The sequence below is a fragment of the Globicephala melas genome, chromosome 19 (genome assembly GCF_963455315.2).
Source record: "Globicephala melas chromosome 19, mGloMel1.2, whole genome shotgun sequence".
Classification (NCBI taxonomy): Eukaryota; Metazoa; Chordata; class Mammalia; order Artiodactyla; family Delphinidae; genus Globicephala; species Globicephala melas.
The window spans coordinates 11,353,964-11,377,451 of NC_083332.1; the positions used below are offsets into that span (position 1 = coordinate 11,353,964).

Consider the following 23,488-nt stretch of genomic DNA (forward strand, 5'->3'; position numbering starts at 1 on the left):
GAGACTCTAGGGTAAGCAACAGTTGGGGAAATGACTGATGGCGATGCAGAAAGATCCAGACCCAGAGATGGGGAGAGAAGGCTCTGAGGAAGAAAGTGACAAAGAGTTGAAAAGACAACGGGAAGAAGCAGGGGCCTGGGAGCGGGAGGGAAAGACCTCAACGGAAAAAGAGAGACAGACACAAAGAGAGGAACACGGACAGACACACACAGAGGCAAAAAAAAAAGAGAGGAAGACCAAGAGACACACAGAGACGGAAAGCAGGGGCGGCTGCTGCGCGGACTGAGGCGGACGCAGGGCCCCCCGCCTCGCCAGGGAGGTGATGGCCGACGCCAGACATATATGAGAAAGGTGAAACCCGCGCCCCGCGGACGGGCAGGCGGACTAAGCCGGCAGAGGTCGGGCGGGTCCCGGGCGGAGCGGGGAAAGGAGGGGCGGGGCTGGCGGCGAGAAGGGGAAGGAGGCGGAGGTGCCGGGCGGGCCCGGGGCGCGGGCAGGAAGCGGGGAGGGGCGGCGGGGCGGGGGCCTCCGGAAAAACGCCCCAACTTCCTGCCCCGCCAGAGCCAGGAAGCGGGAGCCGGGACACCGGGCCCGGGATCGCCGAGCCCGACCTCGGGCGCCCCGCCGGTCACCTCCCCGCGTGGACACCAGGTACACCGTCCCTGGCCCCGCCCGGCCTCTCTCCCCTCGGCTGCTAGGGGAAGTGGGGAGGAGGAGGGAGGGGGCTGGGCGCTGCCGGCAGTGAAGGGGCCTCCTCCCGGCCCCGCTGAGCCAGCAGGCGCCCCTCCCTGGGCCTCAGTTTTTCCATCTGTCAAAGGGGACAAAGAGAGGAGAACTAATACTTGTTCAGTGCCCAGTAGGTGAGATGAGGGCTGCGAGCCGGGGGTCAAGGCTTCCCAACTGTCTGGCGGAGGACGGATGATCACTCCCATTGCACAGGTGGGGAAACTGAGGCCCAGGGAGTAAAACCGACTTGTCCCAGGTCACATACATCGTGAGACCGAGTGGAGTTGGGAGTTGAACTCGCAGGTGCTTTCAGCTAAGCGCCGTCCTCCAACCCCGCATGCTTTAGAGCCACCCAAAAGGAAAAACGACAATAACAGGGTCATAGGCCGTTGTGAAGCTGAAAGTTGCAGAACGCGTTTGAAAGCATTTTTTGGAAAGGTCTTTTTCTGGGTCATGAGTTATACCCTGGGAGATGGGTTGCAGGGGCACAGAACTGGGGATCTTTTCCCATTGTACAGATGGGAAGACTGAGGCCCAGGGAGAGTTAATTACTTTTTCCAGGTTCCACTGCACGTCAGATGGGAAGGTATGCTCAAACCCAGGATTTTTGCTTTGCGGCCCCAGCGGAAAGTGTGAGGCGGGGTGGGGGGCAGTGCGGGGAGAATTAATGTACGAGCGTTGGGAATTCAAACGGTCCCAAGTTAGGGCGGAAAGATAGGGTAGGGATCCCAGTCTAGGGGCGAAGGGCCGGGGCGACTCGGTGTTCTCGTATTGAGCACTGGTCTGGGGGCTGGAACCATCCCCACCTCTGGCCTGGGGGCGGGGGGCAGGGGGTAGGGGGCGGGGCCCAGGAGAGTGACGGGGGCAGTCGAGATACGGAAACGCCAGCCCTCCAAGGCAGGCCAGAGCGGCCCTATCTGGCCAGCGTGGCTCAGTGGAGAGCTAGAGCGGCCGACAGGAGGAGTAGAGTCTCCTGGGCTGGAGCCTGGCAGGAGCGGGCTAGAGCGGCTGGCGGGAGGAGTGGAGCTGGAAGCAAAGGTGGACTCTGGGGTGGCTAGAGCGACTCGGAGGCGGGGGTGGGGGAGCCCAGAGCCGGCGCGCGGAGGCTTCGGTTCTGGCAGCAGCGGTGCTTCTCCTCCGACCCGGAGCAGGTGAGGGACGCGGCCCCCGGCGGGCGTCACACCCTGACTCCACACGTCCTCCCCAGCATCCCTGACCATGCACATTGCCACGTTCCCTGTAGGATTTGGGGCCGTGTACACCCGCCACGTCCTACATATGATTTGGGGCTCGTGTAGACCCGCCACGCTCCATGTAAATTACAAGGTCCTACAGACCCTCCAGGTTCCTGCTGCCCCCCCCCCGCCCCATGGAGGTCCGGCTCTTTACAGAATGTGGGGTTTCCATGGATCAATAGCATCCGCTAGAATCCGGAGCCCTGTAGATCCTGGGTCTCGGGGACCACCACACTCCCCTATAGAATTCTGGTCCCCTTTTAAGTCTCCAGAGATCCCGTAAACTGGCTTCTTCCCCTTAAGGACTTATGATCCTGTGTGATCGAAGGATCCTTGTAGATCCATCATATGTCAGATAGAATCTGGGTCCTTATGCATTCCAAGGGCTCACCTTGACTACTCAGTGTTTTAGGTTCTTTAAGGCTCCTAGAGGTTCATCCACTCAATATCTTATAGGTTGGAGACCAGGCTCATCCACTCAATATCTTATAGACCCCGAGCCCTGCAGAGAACCCAGGCACCCATGTAGTCCTCACACATGCCCGCTTTGCTCTAGGACCCCCACCCTTAAGGACCTTCTGAACCTGCCCTCATCTCCACAGCCCCATGCACATAGCACCCCCTCTGCTGGACCCCAGGGCTTGTCAGTTGCCTTTAGATCCATCTGACCCATCATTCTCTAGCCTTTGTGGGACCACGCCCCATCTTCTAAGCAACCACCCCCCTCCCCAATCCTCTCTGAGCCCCAGGCCTCTGTGGGGCAGCTGAGTCCAATCTGTACTCCTGCCCAGGCCACAGTGCCCACATACCCCTGACTCCCAGACACCATAGGGAAACCTGATGTGTCTCAGCTTTGGTTCAGATTTCAGTTTCCTAAGGTCGGGGTGGGGATTCCCCATGCTCCAAAGCCGCACATTCTGGGAGTTAAATGCATAAATTCTGGAGCCAGACTGCCTGGGTCGGAATCCTGGCTCTGCCTCTTATGAGCTGTGCTGCAGTTTCCTCCTCTGTAAGATGGGGATAATAATAAGAAGAAGACTGATTTCACAGGGTCACTGAAAGGACTGAGTTAATATCTGTCAAGCATTAATACTGTTCCTGGCACGTATTTAATGGCACTTAGTGTACATTAACTGTTAACTATTATTTCCTATCATTGTGATGAGGAATAAAAAGAGATAATACACATCAAATGCATGTTCCGGGGCCTGCCTGGCACGTAAGCATTTGCTCAGATAATGTGTGTGTCCTCACCTTTGCCCTTTTGGAATCTTCCCTGCCTCTGTCAAACTTTTCCACCCCTGAGTGGGATGAGCAGGGACCCTCCATGTCCATGGTCATGCTTTCCAGCCCAGAAGTTGCAGCTGATGGCCTGGTGAAGGTTTTCCTTTTCTTTCTTTCTTTCTTTTTTTTTAAATATTTATTTATTTGGCTGTGCCAGGTCTTAGTTGCAGCATGCGGGATCTGGTTCCCTGACCAGGGATCGAACCCAGGCCCCCTGCATTGGGAGCACGGAGTCTTAACCGCTGGACCACCAGGGAAGTCCCCAGTGAAGCTTTTCTATCTCGGATGGGAGTAATAATAGCATGGGGGTGCTTGCGGTTTTGAGGGTTCAGTGATTTACTCTGTGAGAAGCACTTAGGGCAGTGCCTAGCACACTGAGTGTGATGTAAGTTCAGCTCTCATAATAAATTACTATTATTTTTCTGCCTTGTTTTGCAAATTTATTTATGTGAACGTTTAACAATGCTCAGATCTTAAGTCACCCAAGCTTGGATGTTGAACAAATACACTTTATGGAAAAGAATAAAAATGAGGCCTGCTTGGGTGAACCCATAGGATGGCATTTGGACACTCCAGAAAGCATCATTGTTTAAGGATCATAATCAGAATCCCAGTGCTAGGAGGCCTGTGGAAGAGGGAGAAGGGTGGGTCTCCAGCGACTAGGGATATAAATAGCTTTGGGCTGTGGGGAGAACCCCCCCCGCACTGGTCCACCCCACCCCTGTTTCCACAGCGCCTTCCCACCTGACACGGGCTCGAGTGGCATTAGTCAGACTAATTAAGGACACAGAAGACGTCAGTGGGAAGACGCGGGGAGAAGTGGAGATTCTAAGGGAGACAAGATGGGAGAGACAGCGAGAGATGGGAGGGGGAGAGACGAGAGACAGCAAATGAGACAGTGACGCAGACAGGTGCGGGGACAGTGGCTGCAGGAACCAGATGTGGGGAGACAGGCAGAGGCTGAGGGGAAAGACAGGTAGCAAGAGAAGCAGGGGTGGGGCCTAGCGGAGGGGAGGCAGGGACAGTGGGAAAATGAGACAGGTCTGAAGGAAAGGTGAGAGAAAATGAAGACACAGGGAGAAGAGAGTCAAAGGCATGAGGCAGATTCAGTGGAGAGGCAGCTGGGGAGAGGTGAGCCGGCAGACACACAGACAGACCGGACAGGTGGACATAGGGTGAGAGAGATGGACACCCCTTGGGATGAGCTCTCTGAGGACCGTCCCTTGTTTTCTGGGATGGAAGCCGGAAAGATGCCAGGTCCCTGAGGGGAAGAAGTGGGGTCGAGGACTCTTGGTCCTGAGGGAGGAGGGTTCACAGTTTGGTTTTCTCGTGTGGAGGGAGTTGGGGGTTGGGGGATTTGCCATTGTGACTTCCTGTCACAGGAAGCAGGGCTGGTGGGTTCCGAGGCAGCACCCTGCCCCAAGCCTGTCACAGGGCAGAGCAGAGCCCCCAGGCCCCAGTTACCTCCCTCCCAGCCCCCCTTTAGCCTTTCCACCTCTGCCCGCCCGCCGGCCCTGCCTCCTCAGGACCCAGCCCCCAGCCCCGCGTCCATCGGGGACCCGAAATCGCAGGCTCTCACGGCCGCAGCTCTCTGACGGACCCAGGCTCCTGGCCTCCAGCTCCCCCCCCCCCCGCCCACAAGGCTCCCTGTCCTTGGGCTCCCTGCCCTGGCTGGCCTCTGAAGGGCTCTTTGTCGCCACACAGAGGCCCCATTGAGCTGTGGAGGCCGCGATGGGGGTGGAGGCTGTTTACTCACCTTGGCACCTGGGCCAGGAATCTGTGAGTAACCGCCCTGGGCCGCCCTCTGCCACCCCTCTAACCGCGGCCCCTCCTCTTCCCCCAGCCCTGCAGAGCCCATGGAGGCCGAAGACGTCGCCCGAGGGGCGGTGAGTGGAGAGAGCGGAGAGAGCCGGGGGGTGAGGGGACTGGGGGGCTGTGCGGTGGGGAGCACTGTGGGCTGAAGCCATCCCTCCCCTTCCGCAGGCCCCAGGGCCCCCCCGGCCTGGCCTGGTGCCCATCAGCATCATCGGGGCTGAGGACGAGGATTTTGAGAATGAGCTGAAGACGGTGAGAGGGAGGGGGGGGTGGGAAAACTTCTGTCCCAGGCTCCCTGGGGCCCCAGCCCTCAAGTCCCAACCTCAGTGTCCCCTCTCCCACCTTGGGTCCTGTTCTCTGTCTTCAGATGCTGTCACTCGGCCTCCTCTCACTGCCCATCTCTCTTTCTTTAATCTTCCTGGTACCTCCTTCCTCATCCCCTCACCCCATCCTCAATGCCCCCCCATTACAGCACAGTCTCTCACCCTGTTTAACCCCAGTTTTTATCACTGCCCCCGCCCCCTAATTACAGCACAGATCCTCATTCCATCTCTCCTGATTTCTGTCCTCTTCACCCACCATTGTAACGTTAAAACTCATCCATTCTCCCCAACCCCTGACTTGCCACCATCAGCCCCCCACCTGCCAGCTTGGATCCATCGGGAAGTACCAGGGAAGAGGGAGGGTCAAGCCCCAAGCCCCTCCTCTGCTCCCCACTGTCTCACTCCCATCCCCACCCCCAGAACCCCGAGGAGCAAAACAACCAGTACCAGAGCCTGGATCAGGTGAAGCGGCGCCCGGCCCACCTCATGGCCCTCCTGCAGCACGTGGCCATGCAGTTCGAGCCAGGACCCCTGGTGAGGGCGGGGCTGGGCAAGCACGGGGCGGGGCGGGGCGGGGACCCGCCGCAGTGCTCAGTGCGTTAGACCAGCGAGGATGAGCCAGGCGGGATCCAGAGAGCACAGCTTGAGAGCCAAGAAGCCCACCACGGGATGCAGACAAGGTTGCAGGTGCCCCGTGTAAATTTCTGAGCAGTGGGCGCAGCCCGGGAGAGTAGGCACGGCAGAGTCTCGGAGAGCAACGGAGAATCCAGCAGCCTGGCGGAAACCATGCCCCCGGCCGCCTTCCGTGCCCACGGCAGCATCACCCATCAGTGACAGCGCCTTTTCACAGACTCTGGAAATCAAATTCTCTGCACGTGCCACCAGTCAGTCCTTCAGAGCTGGTGGTTGGGAGAAAACCGTTAGCCTCCTCGGGTCTAGGCGGCACAGTAGGCTCTGGTCCAGAAACAAGGAAACTGCTACAAGCAGCCCGCGAAGCAGAGGGAATGTAACGGATGACCCGGAAAACTCGTTATAGGGCAGAAAATACCGGGGAGGTTTGCATGCAGAGCCATGCCATCTGGGAGACACCTGCAGAGTCTAGAGAACCCAGCAGGTGGCTTGGGGAGGGAGAAGCCACAACACTGGCTGGAGGGGGCTCTGTGGACCAGGGCCCCGTCCCAAGAAGACCCCGTGCAGCCCAGCGCAGGCTGGGAGCTGGGCTTAGCCTAGGGCACTGCTCTGTACTGGAAATGCGTGGCAGATCCCTCCAGAAAACAAGGAGGCTGATGGGAGTGGCAGGGAGGGGGGCCTGGGGGGTGCAAAGCGAAGAGCGCATCGACTGACACCAAAGCTTCAGAAGCTGGCAGGCCATCAGGAAATTGCCAGAGAAGTGGCTGCCCCCCCCCGCCCCCGCCCCAGGGCATGGAGGCTCTGGCCCTCTGGCAAGGGAGTTCCCCTGCCGAGCCTGAGGGTTTCTAGAACTTGAACTCCTGGAATTTAGCCCAGGGATTGTGCTGACTGCTCTGTCCCTTTTTTTTTTTTTAAAAGAAGATGTTGGGGGTAGGAGTTTAGTAAGCTATTTATTTATTTTTGCTGTGTTGGGTCTTCCTTTCTGCAGAAGGGCTTTCTCTAGTTGTGGTAAGCGGGGGCCGCTCTTCATCGCGGTGCACGGGCCTCTCACTATAGCGGCCTCTCGTTGCGGAGCACAGGCTCCAGACGCGCAGGCTCAGTAGTTGTGGCTCACGGGCCTAGTTGCTCCGCGGCATGTGGGATCCTCCCAGACCTGGGCTCGAACCCGTGTCCCCTGCATCGGCAGGCAGATTCTCAACCACTGCGCCACCAGGGAAGCCCTGCCGTGTCCCTTTACAGATGAGGAAACTGAGGCCTGGCCAGGGCCAGAGGTTCGGCTCAGGTGACCCAGATGGCCTTCGGCACATTGAGATTTGTCCTCACGCTGTTTCCTCACCTGCTTGGCTGGGGGAGGGGCCGGGAGATAGTCGTGGTCCCTTGGGCTGCTTCCTGTGGGCCTCTGATGGAGTTTTGCCTTATGGGGGTGTGGGGAGGGGGTAGGCATAGATTACTGGGGCGAGTCCTTAGCACACTGAGACCATGTCCCTTACCTGATGACAGTCCCCCAGGAGCCAGGACAGGTTGGAGGCCCCACAGCATTGCCAGTGTCACCCAGCATAGGGCTGCCACGTAGGCGACCTCAAGGCGTGCTTGATGAGTGAGTGAATGAGTGAGTGCCCTTGTCCTCCTGTTTATGTGCTCAGTGCCGCTGTGTACTAGGCCCTGTCTGGGACACAGATGAATCAGAACGTCCCCCCCCGCCACAGACACACACACACACACACACACACACGCCCTCAAGTAACTCACGGTATTGCTAGGCAATGGGGAGCAGTAGAGACAGGCTGTCTGAGATCCAGTCCCAACTTCGTCACTTACTAGCTGTTTTCTCATCTGTAAAATGGGATAACGGTAGTCCTCCCCGTGACTAAGCAGGTTAATGTGGCTAAAGAGTTTGCACAGCGTCAGGGACACACCGAGCCCACTTACTGTAGCTGGGGGAGGCGTTAGCAGCAGCAGCAGAGAGAAGACAGACCAAAGAACCATTTCACAGGAGAGAAAATGAACGAAAGCCGCGGTGGCCTGGGGAGGCAGGCGGGGGCCTGGGACGGGGATGGGGGACGTCAGGGAGCGCTTCGCAGAGGGTTTGTGCCCTGAGGCGTTCCGGGGGCAGTGCGGTTTGGGTGGGGTGGGAGGAGGATACGTCATGCTTCGTCTCCCCCAGCTCTGCTGCCTGCACGCGGACATGCTGGGCTCACTGGGCCCCAAGGAGGCCAAGAAGGCCTTCGGCGACTTCTGCCACAGCTTCCTGGATAAGTGTGCGGTGAGAGACACCTTCGGGGGGCCCCATCCCCCGTCCCCTTCACCCTGGGCAGCCAGCCTGCTGAGGGCAAGGTGAAGGGCGGCCTGGTCTGGGGAGACCCTGTGCCAGCCTGACCCCCCCTCCACTGCTCCCTCCCCTCAGAGCATCGTACCCACTGGTACTTGGGCTGCCATCCCATTGATCCCAACACTGCCCCCTTCACTGCCCAGTCCTCCCCTTCACTCCGTTCTCTCCCCCGAGCAGATTCTGCGGGTGACGGTCCCTCCCACCGTGGCCTTTGAACTTGGTAAGAAGAGGAGAGGGGATCTGGGGATGAGGACGTGTTCTCTAGCAGGGACCAGGAGACCCCCGGGAGGGAGGCCGCACTCTCATGCTCCCAGGACAGGGGCTTGTCCTTCCTTCTTCATGGCCCCCACAGCCCAAGGAAGCATAGCTGTCAGAGTCGAAGGGTGGGTGGGGAGTCGCAGCCCCTGGAACTGGCCGCTGTCCCTGCAGACCGCACGCGGCCCGATCTCCTCTCCGAGGATGTCCAGCGGCATTTCGTGCAGGAGGTGGTGCAGACCCAGCAGGCAGCTGTCAGCCGGCAGCTGGAGGACTTCCGCTCCAAGAAGCTCATGGGCATGACACCCTGGGAGCAGGAGCTGATCCAGCTGGGGGCCTGGGTTGGGCGGGACCGCGCCACCTATGAGGCCCGGGAGCGGCACCTGGCTGAGCGGCAGCTGGCCCACCTGGAGGACATGCAGTGAGTGGGACCAGCCCCTCCGCAGCCCAGAGGGCGCCCCCTGCTGCCCCGTTCCTTCCGCTTCCAGGCTCCCTCTGCAGCTGCAGCGTTTATTTCCCAGCGTTTGGGATCCTCCCCTGACTTCTGGGGCCCAGCCTTGGCATTTTAGTCCATCTGGTTTTGCATCTTCCCTTCCCAGCTTTGGGGTCCCTCCTAGTTTCCGGGTCTTGTCCACGGTCTTGCATTCAGGCCTGGGCTTTGGGTCCTGTCCTTGCAACTCTCACGACCCCGGGTGAGAGTCTGGCCTTCAGTGATTGTCCTTCGCAGATGTGTCAGCAGCAGCCCCCCCCCCCCGCCCCCGTCTGCCTCTCCTCTCTCCCTGTGCCAGCTTTGGAGGGGACAGGAACCTGGACAATTGTGCTGGGTGGACAGGGACCCCAGGCTTAGCAAATTTGTTACAAACTTCTTTCTTTTTCTTGCAGACACACCATCTCTAACGATGAGGAAAAGAGGTGATGGAAGGAGAGAGGCCGGCGGGGAGTTTGGTTTTCTGGGCCCGAGGGAGGAGGGCCTGCCGCCTAGGAGCCTGGGCGTTGGGCAACACCTCTGGCTCCATCCTCTAAAACCCTCTCTCTCCCCCCTTTCCTCAGATACTCAGCAGGAAGTGGTCATGGGGCTGGTGTGGGAAGCGAGCAGAGGGGGAGCTGTGAGGGTAGCAGGGTACCTGCATCCGTGGGAGTGCGCGTGGCAGTGTGTGTGTCTGTGTGCCCTCACCGTCCCCTCCCCACAGTGCTGCTGTGGTCAGTGCCATCACCCTGTACATGCGCCACCTCGGGGTGCGGACCAAGAGTGGAGACAAGAAGTCGGGGAGGAATTTCTTCCGGAAAAAGGTGCTTCCCCGAGCGCCCAAACCTGGCCCTTACCTCCCCAGAGACCCCCAGGGAGCCTCGAGGCTCTGCACCGCTGGGGTCGGATCCCTCTTTGTTGGCATCGGCCCAGAAATGCCCAGCCCCCTCCTCCCCCCACCTTCCATAGGTGATGGGGAACCGGCGGTCAGAAGAGCCGACCAAGACCAAGAAAGGACTGAGCAGCTTCCTGGATGCCGCCCGCTGGAACCGGGGAGAGCCCCAGGGTGAGGTGCCCAGCCTCAGCCCCGCCCCGACTTCCCCATGCTGCCCCCACCTCATGGTCCCATCTCTCGTTTCAGCCCCAGATTTTCGACACCTCAAAGTTGAGGCTGATGGTAATAGTCCTGAAGCTAGAGCGTCCGTCCTGGGGACCTGAGAGAGGAGGGCAGGGGACCTACTAGGTCTGAGGGAGCAGGGGCGAGGGGCTGGGACTCCTGGCTCTGAGGGTGGAGTAGGGGTCTCCTGGGTGATGGGCCAGCATCTGATCCCCAGACCTTTGTGAATTAGAGTCGCTGGACTCTCATATTCCCCTTTGTCCTTCACTGCCTCCCCAGGTGAGAAGCCAGGCCTTACAGAACGTAAGGGAGGTCTGGGGGTGCCCTCCCGGGACCGGAATGTCGGAGCCCCTGGGCAGGACACCCCCGGAGTTTCTCTGCACCCTCTGTCTGGGGACAGCCCTGACCGGGAACCAGGTGAGAGTTTCCTGGGCCCCGCAGCAGAACAGCCCCTTGGTTCTCTGCCCTCCCTGCCCCTGGTCACCAGGGTTATTGATAACCTACCCCTTCCCTCGGTTTACCCTTTCCACGGCTTTCTTCGCAAGCTCGCACCTCTGTTCCGGTGACAGGTTTCCCCACTTCCCTGGACTACGTTTCCCATCAGCCCCCATGGCTTCATTTCCCAGAACCCTCTCTGAGTACATTACCAGTCAGCCTCCCTTAGATGGTGAGCCCGGCTGCTCCATGAACTTAAGGTCTCACGCTCCTTGGGTGGCTCTCAGCCCGCTGGATCTCAGACTGCTACTTGGCCAGGCCTGGGTTCAGACCCTGGCTCTGCGCTTGACTTGTGTTAGATCTTGGAAGTCACTCCCCACTCTTCGAACCTCAGTCCCCTCACCTCTGAACGGGTACATTCTCTTCCCACAAGTCCCAGTTGAGTGTTGGGAGAATGCATGGATGTGGAGGCATCCAGTCTCCTCCCCGAGTGCGAGGCTGGCACCCTAGTTTTGCAGCATCTGCACCCACTGAGCCTCACCTGCCCATGACCCTGTTCTCAGAGATCTTTCCATCTGTCCGTCTCCCACTGAAGTATAGAGCAGCCACTTGGTTTCGGCCAGGCACTGGATGGCTTTAGAGGAACGGAGGCCCCCAGGGTGTGGGTCTCACCGTGGCAGGGACCTTCCAGCCAGCCTTGCTTTCCCCACCCGCATTATCCCCACAGGTGTTGACGCCCTCCCGGAGCTGGGGGACCCGCCCCCGCAGGGCCCAGCCAGCCTGGAGCCTGCAGCGCCCCTGGAGAGCACAGAGGAGGGTGCTGACACGGAGAGGTGCCCAGGGCCGGGTGCAGGGGAGGTGCCGGGCGCAGGACCGGGCTTATGCAGTGCAGGGAGGGTGTGTGTTGGGGGTCGCACTGCCACTTGCACCTGCCTGTCCCTGAGCCAAGCCGTCTCCACTCTGCCCCGCTCCTCCCTCTTTCCATCTTCTCCCTTTTTCTTCCGCTGTCTTTCCTCGTCTCCCCTTTCCTTCTCTTCTGCCTCTCCTTCCTTTTTCACTGATTTTCTCCCTCCCCCTCCCCCCTCTCTTTCTCTCCTTTCCTCCCACTTCCTCTGCTTTCCCTCCCCTCAGCTCCTCCTGGCCCCTCTCCCTCTGCCCCCACCCTCCGCCCTGCACTTTTCCATCTTTTCCCCCTTCTCTCTTTTTTTTCCCCCCTTCTCTTTTAAGCCTCCAGCCCAGCTGCCTTGCTCCTGCCTCCCAGTGCCCCTCCCCTCCATCCCCCAGCCCTCTGTGCTCTGTGCCTGGGGGCCCTGTCCCCCTCACAGTTGGGGGGCAGGCTCTGCCCCCTGCCTGTCCTTGTGCCGCTGCTTTGGGGACCCTTTGGCGGGTGGGGGAGGTGAGTTGGGTTCCATCTGGGTCCACCTCTGACCCTGTGCCCCTCTCTCCCCAGAAGGTGGAAGAGGTGGGTGCCTGGGCCCTGGGTGGGGGGAGGGCTAGCCCCTCCCCCATTTCTCCCCTTCTCCCCATGGGCCACCCCCTCCCCTTCACCCCTGTGAGGGGTGGGTGGGCACGCCACCTTCAAGCCGAAGAGCTAAGTATTGAAATCCCCCTTCCCTCCCTCAACTCCTGCCTCTGTCCCCATCCCCCTGCCTCAGGGAAGGGAGGGGTCAGTTTTGTGCTCCATACTGGGTTCCCATCCCCTCCTCCACCAATTTCAGTATCCCTTCTGGCCACCCCCCTCACTGCCCCAGCACCCCAAAGTCACACTGGTCCTTCTGACTCTCTCCTCTCTTCTGTTGCATGTTTGATCTCTGTCCTGGTCTCTCCCTGTCTCTGTCCCTGTCCTGGTCTCTCCCCATCTGTCCCTGTCCCGGTCTCTCCCCGTCTCTGTCCCCGTCTTGGTCTCTCCCCGTCTCTGTCCTGGTCTCTCCCCACCTGTCCCTGTCTATCTCTGTCCTGGTCTCTCCCCGTCTCTGTCCCTGTCTTGGTCTCTCCTTATCTCTGTCCTGGCCTCTGTCTGACTCTGTCCTTGGCCTCGGGGTCCAGGCTGTCGGGGCGTCTGGGGCGCTCGGAGAGCCTGCGGGTGAGTGACCGCCGCCGGCCTTCCCGGGGCAGCCTCGGGGCTAAGGGCCGGGGTGGGGGCCGCTCCCGGAGCGACGTGGACATGGACCCCAGCTCCGCCACGGCCGTGCTTGGCCCTGCCCGACGAGCCACGTACGTCACTCCTCCCCCCCGTCCACTGAGGCAGCCTGGAGAGTCAGGGAGGCCGGGGTGGGGGATCTTTGCCAGAATCACCAAGAGCTGGGTATCAGATGCTGAGGTCACTGAGGGCCTCCAATGGTCCCAGGAGAGGGGTAAGAGGCTTCTTTCCAGATCTGGGGGCTGGTCTGCAGCCCTAGGGGATGGGGTTGGACACTATAAAGAGTTGAAGGCTCTTCTCTGGGATGCCCTGCGCTGGGGCCCTAATGAGGCCTCTGTCCCACAGCCCCGAGCCTGGAGATGAGGGGGAGCCGGGCCGATCGGGACTAGAGCTGGAACCAGAAGAGCCCCCCGGCTGGCGGGAACTCGTCCCCCCGGGCACCCTGCACAGCCTTCCCAAGAGCCAGGTGAAGCGGCAGGAGGTCATCAGCGGTGAGTCTCCTCCTCCAAGCCACTGCGGCCGAGGACACAGCCCAGCTCCAGCAAAGTCAGACAGACGCAGGGAGATGTCCATCTCGGTGTTACTTACACCGGGCAGAGCTCGAAGGCAGCCCGCTTCTGACAGAGCACCGTTTGTTAAGTAAATTGTGGAATATTCCATGGAACGGGAATGCGGCCATCGTTGAAGTGACATTTCCGAAGAATTTTTTGTAGTGCAGGACAGTGTTGATGTTAGGAGCCAGACACGGTCTATAGATTTGTATTTCTAGCGTGAGCCTTTGTTTCCTCATTTGGGAAACGTGGGCAGTGATAGTTCCTACCTCAAGAGACTGTCACAGAGATGAAGGTGAGATGATGAGTGTGAAACGCTCAGCAGTGGTGGGCCCAGGGTAAGAGCATTCGGATGCAGCCGCTGTTAGGACTGGTCTTCAGCGCTCGGGGGACAAAAAGGTTCCCACCCAGAAAAGTTTGGGAAGATAATCAATACGTTAGCAGTGCTTACTTCTGAGCAGACAGATGATGGGAGTATCGTTTTTGTCTCGATCCTGTGCTGTGATTTCAACTCATTTGTGTGTTGAGGGGAGTTTGGCAAACGTACAGTCCTTTTGGAAGCTCATTTGGAAGTTAATTTACAGATTACTTAATAGTAAGAAGGGTTCTCATTCAGAACTTTTAGGGCAGCAGATAACTGCTTTTTGGGTCACAGATCCTTCTGAGGATCTGATCAAAACATTAGCAGTGCTATCCGATAGAATTTTCTGGAATGACGGTCACAGGCAATATCTGTGCTTTCCAGCATGGTAACCACCAGCCATATAATGGCGGTTGAGTGCCTAAAGTGTGGTGAGTACAGCTAAGAACTGAATTTTGCATTGCATTGCATTTTAATTAAGCAATATTTGAAGAGCTGTGTGTGGCTCGTGGCTACCACGTCGGACAGCATAGCGGTTTCTCTCACCAGAAAAATATACATACGTAACACACAAAATGGTACATTTAGTCTCTGGGGACTTTTGAGGCCCCTGGAACTCAGGCCATCAACCTGTGCAGAGAGGGGGTCATTGTGCCAGAAACTGAGCCTGAGAAAACTTGCTGGACGGTTAGACATAAAACACAGCTGCAGGCAGTGAGGAGACCGACTTGTCTCGGTTTGCCTGGGACTGTCCCAGTTTTAGCACTGAAAATCCCATGTCCCGGGAAAACCATGGTGCGGGGCAAACTGGGACCATCGGTCGCCTTGCCTGGCTGCCCCAGCCGGAACAGAAAGGCAGTGGGGCTGAGGAATTTGGCTATTTCAGGGGCACGTGACTCCACTCAGGGAGAATCATCCCTGTCCCGTCCCCTCCTCACTCCCCAGCCTGCCTCTGAGAGTGCCCCCCCATAGTTTGCACGCTCCCCAACCATGCCTCCTGCCCGGTGGCCCTGCAGAGCTGCTGGTGACAGAGGCGGCCCACGTGCGCATGCTCCGGGTGCTCTATGACCTCTTCTACCAGCCCATGGCGGATGGGGGCTTCTTCTCCCTGGAGGAGCTACAGAACATCTTCCCCAGCCTGGACGAGCTCATCGAGGTGCATTGTGAGTGCAGGGCTGTGGCCCTACGTCCCACTGCCACCTCTCTCCTTCATTGCCTCAACGACAAACCCTGGAGCCTGGTCTCACGGGCAGCCTCTGTTCCAGCTCTGGGGACGACCCCACCCCAGAACCCCAGAGCTCACATTCTAGGGACACATCCTCAACAAGCATGTGGTGGGGAGTGAGGGAGGGACAGGCCCACCGGCCCCATGGATCAGACACACCCACCTGCAGCCCGACCCCACCCCCACCCCCACCAGCTCCCGACCAGCTCTGCATCCAGTCTCACGGGCCCTGACAGCACCCCCTTTCCTCTCTGCTCTCCACAGCCCTGTTCCTTGATCGCCTGATGAAGCGGAGGCAGGACAGTGGCTACCTCATTGAGGAGATCGGAGATGTGCTGCTGGCCCAGGTGAGGGTGCCCAGCCTAGGCCCAGGTGAGGGTGCCCCCCCTTCCCCTCACCCCGCCCCCTCCTCTTGGCTGGGGACCTGAAATGCAGGCCCCAGGAGACCAGGTCTCAAGCTTTCAACCCCTTTAAGACCCAGGGGTCTGGGCCCCTAACCTGTCCTCCTGTCTAGGCTGCCATCCCCATGTGAGGCCCCGCTCCCCCCAATCCCCCCTGAGACACCCTCCCTGGCCTGAATCTTGCTGTAGTTTGATGGTACCGAGGGCTCCTGGTTCCAGAAAATCTCCTCCCGCTTCTGCAGCCGCCAGTCGTTTGCCTTAGAGCAGCTCAAAGCCAAACAGCGCAAGGAGCCTCGGTTCTGTGCCTTCGTGCAGGTGAGGCAGGGGTCTGGGCCCCAGGGTCCCAGGGGAGGGGGGCCGGCGTCCCGGTCCCCAAGGCCAGCCTCAGCAGAGCCGCCTCAGCACTGCCGTCCCCGCAGGAGGCCGAGAGCCGCCCCCGGTGCCGCCGCCTGCAGCTGAAGGACATGATCCCCACGGAGATGCAGCGTCTGACCAAGTACCCGCTGCTGCTGCAGAGCATCGGGCAGAACACAGGTAGCCGCAGGCCCTGCCCCATGCTGCTGGGCTCCGCCCGCTTGTCTCTAATCTTGGCCTAGGGACTGGGAGCTTCCAGGGTTGGGGTTCACCGGGGCTGGTCTCCCCCTTGCCTGCAGAAGAGCCTGCGGAACGGGAGAAAGTGGAGCTGGCGGCTGAGTGCTGCAGGGAAATTCTGCACCACGTCAACCAAGCCGTGCGCGACATGGAGGACCTGCTGGTGAGCCTGGGCGGGGCCCCGGGCCGGGGCAGGGGGTGCGCGTGGGCAGGACCCCCGGCTTGCCCCCGTCGGGGTCACTGTGGGCCGGCCCCAACTCTTGGCTTGTCCCAGTGACACTCCCTTCCCTTCCCCGCCCCAGCGGCTCAAGGATTATCAGAGGCGCCTGGATTTGTCCCACCTGCGGCAGAGCAGCGACCCCATGCTGAGCGAGTTCAAGGTGGCCCCGCCCCCGCCCCACCTGCCCTCCCCTCTCCTCCCCTCCGCCCCGCCCTGGGGATTCTCTGATAACACACCCAGGAAGCAAGAGGGGCCCCTCAACGCTGACGCCCTTCTTTCTCATTCCCAGCGGGGCAGCCCCTCCTGACCCCATGGTCATCCCCACCTTCCCCTGCCCCGCCCTCACCTTTACTGACCATCACTCCTTCCTGCCTCCAGAACCTGGATATCACCAAGAAGAAGCTGGTCCATGAGGGCCCGCTGACGTGGCGGGTGACTAAGGACAAGGCTGTGGGTGAGCACCAGGGCCGCGAGCGGGGGGCCGCGGGGCAGGGCTGTCCAGGGAGCGTGCTGAGCACGGGCCTCGCCCCCTGCAGAGGTCCACGTCCTGCTGCTGGACGACCTGCTGCTGCTGCTGCAGCGCCAGGATGAGCGGCTGCTGCTCAAATCGCACAGCCGGACGCTGACGCCCACGCCCGACGGCAAGACCATGCTGCGGCCCGTGCTGCGGCTCACCTCCGCCATGACCCGAGAGGTGGCCACCGGTGAGGCCCCAGGCACAGCTGTCCCCGAGGCAGGGGAGGAGCCCTCCAGGGAGCCCGGCACGCACGTTCTGGCCAAGGGGAGGCCTGGCAGCCCAAGGCCGAGGCTGTGAGGGGGGGCCCTGGGCTGGGCACGGCGGGGCCCCAGGCCTGTTGTGGCTTTTACTGAGTGAGATGGGGAACCGCCCCAGGTTTTTGCACAGAGGAGCAGCCAGTTCTAACTGGTGTTTTGAAAAGACACCCTGGCTGCCTCTTGGGGGTTGTAGGCAGCAGGGGTGGGAGCTGGGAGCCCAGTGAGGGGCCGTGGTGGTGGGAGTGGTTCCAGGGGTCTCATAGGTAGAGCCAGACTGGGGGCTTGTTTCCTGGTTAGGTGAGGGAGGGCTCCGGAGGGAGGCACCGGGGGCGGGGCGGGGGGTGAGTTGAGTCGTGGGAGCCACCAGGTGCCACCGCGATGGGGGCCTTCCCCAGGTGCATGTTGGGATGGCCCTGGCTTTGAGCCTCACCTCTCCCTCCCCCTGCAGATCACAAAGCCTTCTATGTCATTTTTACCTGGGACCAGGAGGCCCAGATATACGAGCTGGTGGCCCAGACCGTGTCGGAGCGGAAGAAGTGAGCAGCTCTGGGTTCCAAGAGCGGGGGGAGGGGGAGGAGGCCCAGGCCCCCAGATCTCTGGGGACAGGGGGTGGGTGGGAGGTCCTTGGCACAGGGTCTGGGGGCTCTGACTGCCCAGGGGCTGCCCTGTCTCCCCAGCTGGTGTGCCCTCATCACTGAGACCGCTGGATCCCTGAAGGTCCCTGCCCGCACCTCCCGACCCAAACACCGGCCCAGCCCCAGCAGGTGAGGGGGCCGGGGAGGCAAGTGGAGGGCAGGGGGCAGCTTCCCTGTGTGTCCCCAGAACCTGAGCTCCAGCCCAGTCTCCACGTGTATGTGTGTGTGTGTGTGTGTGTGCACGCGCGTGCCTGTGAAGGTGTGTACATGCGTGCACCGACCCCACCACGGTCCATCTGTCTCCTATCCAGGCTTCTCTGTCTTCCACCAGCCGGGCCTGTCTGTCTCCCTGTCTCCCAGCCTTGACCTCTGTCTCTGTCTCCGGACCTCCCTGCCTCCCCACCTCTAGTTCTCTGTCTCCCTGCCCCTGCTGCCCACCAGGGCCAGGGTGGCAGGGTCACCCAGCACTTGCTCCCCCAGCACCCGTGAACCCCTGCTCAGCAGCTCTGAGAACGGCAACGGTGGCCGAGAGATGCCTCCGGCTGACGGTAAGCCTAGATGGAGGGGTGCCGAGTGGGGGTGGGGTGTCCACAGGAAGCCCAGCAGGATCTGAGTCCCTTGCCTGCTCCCCGACCCAGGCCGGATGGAGAGAATCTTCAGCGCCCTCCTGCCCTTCTGCAGACCAGGCCCTGAGGGCCAGCTCGCCGCCAAGGCCCTTCAGAAAGGTAGCTCAGCCCCACCCCCGCAGGGCTGCCGCCAGCCGGAACAGTGCTTTCCAACCTGCCATGTGGCCAGCCGCCAGAAACATGCACCACATCCACCTCCTGCACCACTGTCCTTGGCGGCCCCAAGTCCCTCTTCCTTTTGCAGTCCCGTCCGTTCCTTAACCTTCAGTTTAGCCTCTCCCTGGACCCATCTCTGTCCTCGGTGCCCTCCGCCCCGCCCCCACCCTAGCCCCAGCCTCACCTCTGCACCCCCTTTTGCAGCCTCCGGCCCCTTCTGCAGGTCTGGCCAACCGGAAGCTCACTCCCACCCGCAGGCCCCTGGCCTCTTTCCCACCCCTCACCTCCCACCCATCCCAGCCCGAGCCCTGCCTCTGACTCTGTCCCCTTGCCCCTGTCCAGTGCTGTCCCTGAAGCAGCTCCTGCTTCCCTCGGAGGAAGACAGCGGGGTGGGGCCTCCGCTCGAAGGCGATGGAGTCCCAGGGGGCGGCCCCCCAAGCCCACCACAGCCCCAGGAAATTCGGGAGGAGCTGCTCAGCCTGGAGGAGACCATTAAACAGCTGGAGGTGGTGGCCTTGCGGGGGGGTGGGGAGGAAGGAGGCTGACTCAGTGGAGGGACCCTTCTCATTGAGGATCCCCAACCAGGAGGTGGAGGAGGAGTTTTGCCGCCTGAGACTCCTCCTGTCTCCGCTCGGGGAGAACACTGTCCCCCAGTCTGGCTGTACCTGAGGACCCCTGCCCCAGGCAGGTGAGTGGGGGACTGGGGGAGCCAGGCACCGCCTGGAGAGGAGGGACCAGAGTGGCTACCTCAGGCACTCGCCGCTGCACAGCCCCATCCATCTCTCTCCCTCTGTCTTTGACTTTCGCATCTCCCCACTCTGCCTCCTGCCTCCATCTGTCCGTCTCTGTCAGTTGCTGTTTCTCTGGCTCTTTTGTGCTCCTTCCCCACCCTCCCTTTCTCCCTGTTTCTCTCTCCATCTCTCTCCTCTTTCTCTCCATCTCTCTTCCCATCTCCATCTCCCTTCTTCTCCTACATCTCCCCCTCCCCCCAGGCCTTTTCGCAAGAAGGAGAGGGCCACCCGCCACTGCACAGCTGCCGCAGCATCTCCAACCCCAAGGGCCTGAGGAGAGGGAGCCAGGCTGCCAGGGCCACGCCTAGGGGGGCCCAGCTGGGATCACTGCCCCCCGAACCTCCCACTGGCCTCGGCCTTCTCTCCCTCCTGCTTGGGGGACTCAGGGCTTCATTCCATGGGGGCACTATCTGGCCCCCATTCCTGGGCCATCTCAGTATTGCCCGGGGTGGGGGGGCAGCCCCCACCCCCAAGTGCCTTTGCTCTGTTTTTATACCCTGAATTGGAGGTTTATTTTTTAATATATATTATCTAAGGAGAGGTCTGTGTTTGTGAGGGCGGGCAAGGGCCCGGGCGTGGTGTCTGGAACCCTCCACAACTGTCTGGCATCACTTCCTGCGTCTGTCCTACCCCGTCGCCTCTGTGCCTTTTGCCTTTCTCCAGTTGTTCATTCATTCGTCCCTGTGCCTTGACAGTGACTCCCCAGGCCCCCCCCCAACACCCGTCCCAGCTCCCACCCCCGAGCCCACTGGTCACGCACGACAACGCTGGGTGCCCTGCATCTCACACTTCTTTCTGTTCTTTTATTTTTGTAGTAAACTCTCTGGAGGTCGCTGGTGGGGGTCATGGGGCGGGGGGGGGGGCCCTCTGGGTGGGGGCTGGGGGCGGGGTTATTGCTCTGAGCTCCCTGTCCCCAGGGGGCCTGTGATGGAGGCGGGGGCATCAGGACTGGGGCCGGCACAGGGGGAGACACGGCCGCACGAACACTTAGGTCACAGCACAGGGGCAGGTGGGCAGGGAAGGCTGGGCGCCGTATTGCACTTTGGGAGTGGGCCAGGCGGGGACCCCCTCAAACTGGAGCCTGGGGAGGAAGCTGGAGGCCATCGTGTCCCCTCCCCTCTCTGGAGGGGGAGGTGAGACCCCCAGTCTGGGGCTGGGGAAGAAGACTGGGGCCGCCGTGGGCCTGGGCCTGGGAGGGGCCGAAGGCTGTTCCCCGGCCTCAGGCAGGACATCGAGAGCAGACCAGACAACAGAAGAGGCCGTGCGAGCGGCCACCCCGGTCCCCGCCCTGGCAGAATCCATCACCCGGGCTCAGCTGCCGACACCCCCTTTGCCCGCCTTGGCCTTGGAGGGCGCGGGGAGGCCCTCCTCTCCCTCGCTGTCAGAGCTGCAGCCGCTGACGTCGGTAATCTCCAGCTCCGAGTCGCTGTCCTTGCCCCCCAGCGCGGCCTCTGGGCCCCCAGCCCTCGGCAGTGCCAGGCGAGGGGCTGCTGCCAGGCCCGAGGGGCGCTCGGGGCCCAGGCCCTCCGCGGCGGCAGCCAGCAGGGGCGCAGCGCTGGGGCTTCCCCCTGCCCCTGCTGCGGGCAGGTGGCCCAGGGAACCTGCCAGAGGGTTGGGGTAGAAGTGGGGCGGGTAGAGAGGCGGGGGCAGCTTGGGGAAGGGGCCGGTGAGGTACGGGCTAAAGTTCCAGGGGTGCTCTGGGAAGGCGCGGCCGAAGGGACCCAGCAGGCCGGGGGGCTTGGAATAGCCGGTGGCACCTGGTGGGGTGGCGGGACGGGGGTGGCGTTCAGGCTGGGCCTCTCTGCCCCACTATCGGGGCTGGCTGCCGGGGCCTTAGTGAAGGGTGCCACCTCCCTGCCATATTCCACCCGATTCTCCCATTGTCCTCCCACACGGGATCTCCCCACCCTCACGTGGCTTCCCCCCATCTCCACCTCCCCACCCGCCTCCCATTCATTTAGCGCCCCCAGAAAACCCTTCTCTTGGCCTGTCCCCCTTTCCAGCTTCCCTCCTCCCTGCCTCACCTCGCACCCTCCGACTTTTAAACACACGTGCACACGCACACACACATACACACACACACAGCCTCGCCTGGAGCCTCCTTCCTGCATCCTGTCTCCTCCCCCATCTTTGCCCTCACACAGCCCTCCCCGGCACGCCTGGACCCCAGGCCCTTACCAGAGCCCAGGAACGGGAAAGGGCTGTCCAGACGCAGTTTGTCTGTCTCGGGGGTGAACAGGGGTGCCCGGGCCGCCGGCTCTCCCAGGCGTGGGGCAGAGAACAGGGTCTGCAGGGTCTGGAGAGGGAGGGGAGAGAGTGGGTGCCACTCAGACTGGTTGCCCCTCCCCAGGGGGTTCATGGCACTAAGCACCTCGCTCTGGGATCCCAGGATCCTAACTCACCTCGGGGGTGAGGGGAGGAGCATCTGGCCCAGGGGCTCCCCCAAAGGGACCCGGGGTCAGCAAGAGTGGAGAGCCCGTGGTGGCTGCCGCCATGTCCAACAGTGGGTAATTGACAAGCACGACTTTGCTGAAGTTGAACTTGTAGGTGAACCGCTTCCCTTTGGTCTTGTGGAGAATCCGCTTGTTGTAGTAGTAACTGCGGGCAGAAGAAGGATGCTGATGCTGGGGGCGGGGCCCAGGGCGGTGAAGGCAGAGCCCCTAACACGTGCTCTGCGCCCAGCACAGAGCACAACAACTTGGGGAAACTGAGGCTCGCAGAAATCCTCTGGCCAAGGTCACAGGGCAAGGAAGGGGTGAGGCAGGGGCTGGGATCCTGGCCTGTGTGGCTCCAAAGCCCTGGGCTCCGGTCCTTCCTTCGTGCCTTCCTTTCACTCACAAGTAGGTACTTAACAGTAGCTACACGTGCAGAGCCCTGTGTGCTGGGATCCCACAGGATTCTGCCCCAGGAAGCTGAGGGAAAGCCCCCAGGGGGCAGGGGCCCAGAGGGGCAGTGAGGGGAGAGGGGTGAGGTGGGAGTGGGAGTCCCGGCCCCCAGCCCCTCCTCACCGCAGGGCCCGGCTCAGCTTGTCATAGTTCATGTGGGGCTTGCACTTCCGGATGCCCCAGAGCCGAGCCACCTCGTCGGGGTCCTTGATGACGAATTCCCCGTAGTCCCCCTGCCAGGCGATGACACCCTGGTACTCCTCCTTCTGCAGCAGCTCCAGGATAAAGTGCCACAGCTGGATCTGCCTCGAGCCGGGGGACGACTCCGGCTTGTACGCCCAATCCGGGAAGGCAAACCCTGGGGACAGGAGGCAGGGGTGCGGCCCCGGGTCAGGGCGCCGAGTCCGGGGCTCTGGGTCCTCCTTGGATTCAGGAGCCAGGAGGCATCCAGCTCTCCCCTGACTCCTGGTTTCTGATGAGCAGTCGCCCAGCCTCACGCATGTTTAGGGACCCGATTCCCGCTCTTCACGCCCCAGTTGGTGTCCAGTCCCCAAACTGTCCAAATAAAGGGAGAGAACTCGGCGTCCAGGGACACTGGGTTGGCAGTTCCAGCCTGGTCCCCTACCTTTGCACAACGTGGGCAGAGGGTGGGAAGGAGGGACCAGCTTCCTGCATTCTCCCCACAGCCCCCCAGGCTGGCCCTGCCCCCGGAGGGCTCTGGTCTGAGAGACCCTGATTCCTGCTGTCCCCCTGTCCCTCCGTGTCTCCTGTCCATCTCTCCCTGAACTTCCCTCCCCCTTACAGCCCCAGCTGACCTCACCCTGGCACGTCCAGGCTGGGCCTGTGTACACGTGTGTCTCTGCACCTGTCCATGAATTTATATCTTTCACGTCCCTGTGTCCCCTCCCCGCATCCATGCTACATTGGTCTGAGAGCAGTGAGTGTCTGCGGATGCCCACAGCACACAGCCTATCTCACAGACGTCCACTCACCCTCGAGGGACCCCCAGCTGTACCATGGGACACAGGTGCACCAGAGTGCCACACTCCTGCTGGGGTATGACACACCACCCACCATGTGCTACCAAGGCAGACACACCGGATACGGAGCATCGCACACCCATCCCAACACACGCAACAGCACATCTCAGGCCCCTCGGCGCTGGGATCCACTAACAGGAGGACCCCAAAGGCCCAAATGAAACACCGTGGTGGAGACAGTGAGTGCAGCATCGAGACACGTGTGTCAACCTGACAGGCACACCCTGGGTGGCCCCACGACAGTAGAACAGCCTCCCAACCCCCAGCCCCACAGGCACCCAACTCTTAACACCCACAGCTCAGTGCTATACGTCTCACGCGCAGGTGGGCGTCCTGCGCCCCATGTCCAGACACCCAGATGCTCTTGCCCACCCCTAAACCTCACCTCCCATCCACAAGGCCCCAGGCCCTGGGTCCTGCTTCTCCTATGCCACATCCTCTGTCCCCTTCCCCCTCCTCAGAGACCCCAGAACCAGG

At 61.3% G+C, this 23,488-nt stretch overlaps 2 protein-coding genes across 5 annotated transcripts in view; one reads left to right on the forward strand and one right to left on the reverse strand.

Moving 5' to 3' along the window:
* Nucleotides 1-512: 512 nt before the first annotated feature.
* ARHGEF1 (Rho guanine nucleotide exchange factor 1) lies at nucleotides 513-19,626 on the forward strand. Of its 4 annotated transcripts, XM_030874089.3 has the most exons (30): nucleotides 529-651; nucleotides 5,089-5,131; nucleotides 5,229-5,312; nucleotides 5,804-5,917; nucleotides 8,178-8,276; nucleotides 8,520-8,562; nucleotides 8,772-9,018; nucleotides 9,480-9,509; nucleotides 9,788-9,887; nucleotides 10,033-10,129; nucleotides 10,205-10,240; nucleotides 10,460-10,597; nucleotides 11,343-11,448; nucleotides 12,662-12,829; nucleotides 13,101-13,246; nucleotides 14,684-14,830; nucleotides 15,157-15,239; nucleotides 15,483-15,608; nucleotides 15,713-15,827; nucleotides 15,947-16,047; nucleotides 16,187-16,264; nucleotides 16,483-16,558; nucleotides 16,641-16,808; nucleotides 17,327-17,414; nucleotides 17,556-17,642; nucleotides 17,994-18,061; nucleotides 18,152-18,238; nucleotides 18,638-18,801; nucleotides 18,881-18,983; nucleotides 19,288-19,626. In XM_030874089.3, exons 2-29 carry the CDS (start codon nucleotides 5,102-5,104, stop codon nucleotides 18,962-18,964), a joined length of 2,910 nt encoding a protein of 969 aa, XP_030729949.1. In that variant the 5' UTR covers nucleotides 529-651; nucleotides 5,089-5,101; the 3' UTR covers nucleotides 18,965-18,983; nucleotides 19,288-19,626. The 4 variants fall into 4 exon arrangements, 3 of the variants coding, with proteins under 3 accessions (XP_030729952.1, XP_060144881.1, XP_030729949.1); XM_030874092.3 differs by lacking the exon at nucleotides 12,662-12,829 and having other exon boundaries at nucleotides 513-651; XM_060288898.1 differs by having other exon boundaries at nucleotides 519-651; nucleotides 10,033-10,240.
* A 501-nt stretch (nucleotides 19,627-20,127) lies between these two features.
* Nucleotides 20,128-23,488, reverse strand: part of ERFL (ETS repressor factor like) — an 18,276-nt gene continuing 14,915 nt past the window's right edge. Inside the window, exons 3-6 of the mRNA XM_060288899.1 lie at nucleotides 22,095-22,329; nucleotides 21,489-21,684; nucleotides 21,265-21,382; nucleotides 20,128-20,843 (exon numbers count right to left, since the gene is read on the reverse strand). Coding sequence (XP_060144882.1) covers nucleotides 20,398-20,843; nucleotides 21,265-21,382; nucleotides 21,489-21,684; nucleotides 22,095-22,329 — 995 coding nt within the window. The 3' untranslated portion in view covers nucleotides 20,128-20,397. The remainder of the gene's footprint in view (nucleotides 20,844-21,264; nucleotides 21,383-21,488; nucleotides 21,685-22,094; nucleotides 22,330-23,488) is intronic.

Coding starts and splice junctions, on each gene's coding strand:
- ARHGEF1 (XM_060288898.1), top strand. CDS start 5,102: ATGGAGGCCGAAGACGTCGCCCGAGGGGCG. Junction 16,559..16,640: donor GACTAAGGACAAGGCTGTGG/GTGAGCACCAGG, acceptor CGCCCCCTGCAG/AGGTCCACGTCCTGCTGCTG. Junction 18,062..18,151: donor AGAGATGCCTCCGGCTGACG/GTAAGCCTAGAT, acceptor TCCCCGACCCAG/GCCGGATGGAGAGAATCTTC.